Source organism: Octopus bimaculoides, chromosome 10 (genome assembly GCF_001194135.2).
Source record: "Octopus bimaculoides isolate UCB-OBI-ISO-001 chromosome 10, ASM119413v2, whole genome shotgun sequence".
Taxonomy (NCBI): domain Eukaryota; kingdom Metazoa; phylum Mollusca; class Cephalopoda; order Octopoda; family Octopodidae; genus Octopus; species Octopus bimaculoides.
The window spans coordinates 17,273,958-17,276,891 of record NC_068990.1 but is presented as its reverse complement, the minus strand read 5'-3'; the positions used below and the strand labels follow the sequence as shown (position 1 = coordinate 17,276,891).

Sequence of the window (2,934 nt, the reverse complement as noted above, 5' to 3'; positions counted from 1 at the left end):
TTTTTTTATTTAGACACTAGCAAAGTAAACTCTTAGCAAACACTGTACCCCCCCGTCACAAACACACTATTTCTTTCTTTCTTTCTCTCTGTCTTTCTCTCTCTCCTTCATCGCGTACGCACAGATTTGACTTCGCCATGTCAACAAACTTCAAAATTCGTAAAAGTTTATCGATTTTTACAGCTATACGCGGGTGCCTCTGAGAGAAAAAATTGGCCAAAATGCACATAAGGTCATTCCGAATCTCCTAAAATTGGAGCGACATGCGTGCTAATTTGTGGACGTGCATAAACAATATTCACGTACACACACACACACACACTAACATCCTCTGTTTTATAGATATAGAGATGTTCGTTTTGAGAATCATTTCTTAGCAGCCGACATATAATTGTATACTATAAAACTGTAATTAAGTTAGCTTAATTAATCTTAGCAGTCACCATGTGTAAGCAATGCTCATAATCATATCTGCTGTATATTGGTTAAAAAGCTTCCATTCTCACCGACACGTTTTGTAGCGGAGAACAAGATCGATATGATAGGGTTTTCAAAACCCTATCATAAGTCTGCCAAAATATCTCGGCAGAACTTTTGAGAGTTGACAGAGAAAGACTCGGAAGTGATTACCATTTTATTTATATTACTACGTTCATTAGCCATTACTGCATCTTTCTATACAATCATACATGCAGCTTCACTGTTGACCCGTATTTCAAAGTGAACCAAAATGACAAGGACATAGGAATTGCATATACAATACCTCAATTACTTTTTGCAATTTCATTTTACCGTTTCTTTAAAACATTCTTATGGATATTTATTTGCGATGGCATTGCCAATGTCTACCATACCAACGATTTTACCACGTAGCACTCATTTCACGACTCGCATTTATTGGGAAAACAACATCGCAAATTTCTTCACAAATTCTTGTATCGAGTCATTGTTCATAGTTTCCAAATGACTTCGTAAATTGAAATTTGGTTTGATATTTGTACTCCAAGTTGAAAAGGCTGATGAAAAAAAAAAAATCACATGCTATACAAGGCAATAACGAAGTTCCATAAGCACAAGATAACTTTTATTGTGGCAATTATACCATTATATATTTTATCCTATGTTTCATTGGCTTGTAGTTTTATGCTCAAACTTCCCAGATCTCTCCTCTCACACATGTACTACAATGCCATTCAAAAAATACACAATCACCATTAAGATCTCAAAGCTATGAGATAATCAATTCAAAACAATGTGAATAAATAAGAATTAAATTTGAGAGAATCTAAAGTGTTAAGCATAGATACGACTAAAACAAAGTAATTAACGATGAAACATTGTTTTTGAAAAATAGTATTTAAAGTATTAAGAATAAAGAATGGAAAATGTTTAAGTATACCAAATAACCAATAAGTTTGGGTTGACAGTATATCTAATTTTATGAGGTTTTAATAGATTTTTATCTTTTCATTTTTCAGTCTGCAAACATACTTGTTATTAGGTCAGCCACAACAGTGACTTCTGACTTGTTAGATGAAGCGAAACATCTGAAATTGGTTGTTCGAGCTGGGACTGGCATTGACAATGTCAATATTGAAGAATGTTCCAAACGTGGTGTTCTTGTAATGAAGTAAGTGAAAATTAGCCAACTCTATTCACTTCCATCTCTCCTATGGTATTTTGTTGATTTCTCTAATGATACTTTTTTTTTTTGTATGTCAACAGCTATTCTTATTTGAACCATCCCTTGTATCTTACCATTAAGTAATGAAGTGGTTTTTGTTTGTTTGCTTTTATATCTGAGAAACTCTGTTCTTTTCTGTCTTAGCAATGGCTCTGTTAACATGTCGTATTTTAGGTGAGCCTCTCCCCTTTCCCAAAAAATAATGAAATGTAAAGAGATACTTTAGAACACATACACACAATCATTGCTGCCACCATCTGATGTCCGTTTTCCATGCTGGCATGGTTTAGACAGTTTGACCAGAACTGGTAAGCCAGAGGGCTGCACCTGGCCCTAGTCATCTGTTCTGGTTTGATTTCTACAGCTGGATGCCCTTCCTAACACCAACCACTTTACAGAGTGTCTTTTATGTATTGCATATATACAAACACATGATAGGTTTCTTTCACTTTCTGCCTGCAAAATCAATTCACAAGGTTTTGATGTGGACCCTGGTTGAGAACCACTGCCTTAATAAAGAAGTTTGCATTGCAGAACCAGTCATTTTCAGGTGAGATGGTGTGGAAAGGTTTAAGAATGTCCACACACGCACGCACGCACGCACGCACGCGCGTGAGGTTTGATAAATAAGTAATCCAGGCTATTGCCATAGTAACGAAGCTAAAACACACAGTAAAGCCACTTAGTGAAGATTGACCTTGAACTCTGCTGTGCATGCACACTGCTTTAACATTTTAGCTGACTTATGCTGTTTACAGCAGTGCTTGGAAGGAAGGTGTAGGATGTGGTCATCACATTGACAAGGATAGAAAAAGTTGTCATGGTAATACCTGCTCAGAGGCTTACACAAAGTTGCAGAAAGTGTATGCAGAGGAGTGTATGAGCTGCACACAAGTGTACGAGTAACTCAGATGTTTCCAAGATGGCCAAAAAATGTCCATATTGACAAACATTCTGGGAGACCCACAACTAGCCAAACTGAGAAAAACCTCACAAATGTGCCTGCAGCTGTGAGGGGGAGATAAGTAATTCACCATCCATGAGTTATCAGAGCATGTGCAGATTACTTATGGTTCAGCATAGTCCATTATCATTGAAGATTTGTGTATGAGATGTATGTTTATAAGTTTGTGCCAAATCTGCTTTGAACTGATCAAAAAGCCACTTTCGTTACTATGGCAACAGTCCTGATACTTATTGATCAGACCTCATACATACATATATATATATATATATATATATATATATAT

At 36.2% G+C, this 2,934-nt stretch overlaps 1 protein-coding gene across 2 annotated transcripts in view; it reads left to right on the top strand.

The window, feature by feature from the left end:
- The first annotated feature begins 119 nt into the window (after window positions 1-119).
- The window catches only part of LOC106883983 (D-3-phosphoglycerate dehydrogenase), a 14,109-nt gene continuing 11,294 nt past the window's right edge, over window positions 120-2,934 (top strand). The window contains exons 1-2 of one of the 2 annotated variants that reach the window (XM_014935143.2): window positions 120-232; window positions 1,479-1,630. In XM_014935143.2, the coding sequence (XP_014790629.2) occupies window positions 1,626-1,630 (5 nt within the window). In that variant the 5' untranslated portion in view covers window positions 120-232; window positions 1,479-1,625. Of the gene's footprint in view, window positions 623-1,478; window positions 1,631-2,934 lie in introns of both variants that reach the window. The other variant, XM_052971063.1, reaches the window with a different exon arrangement.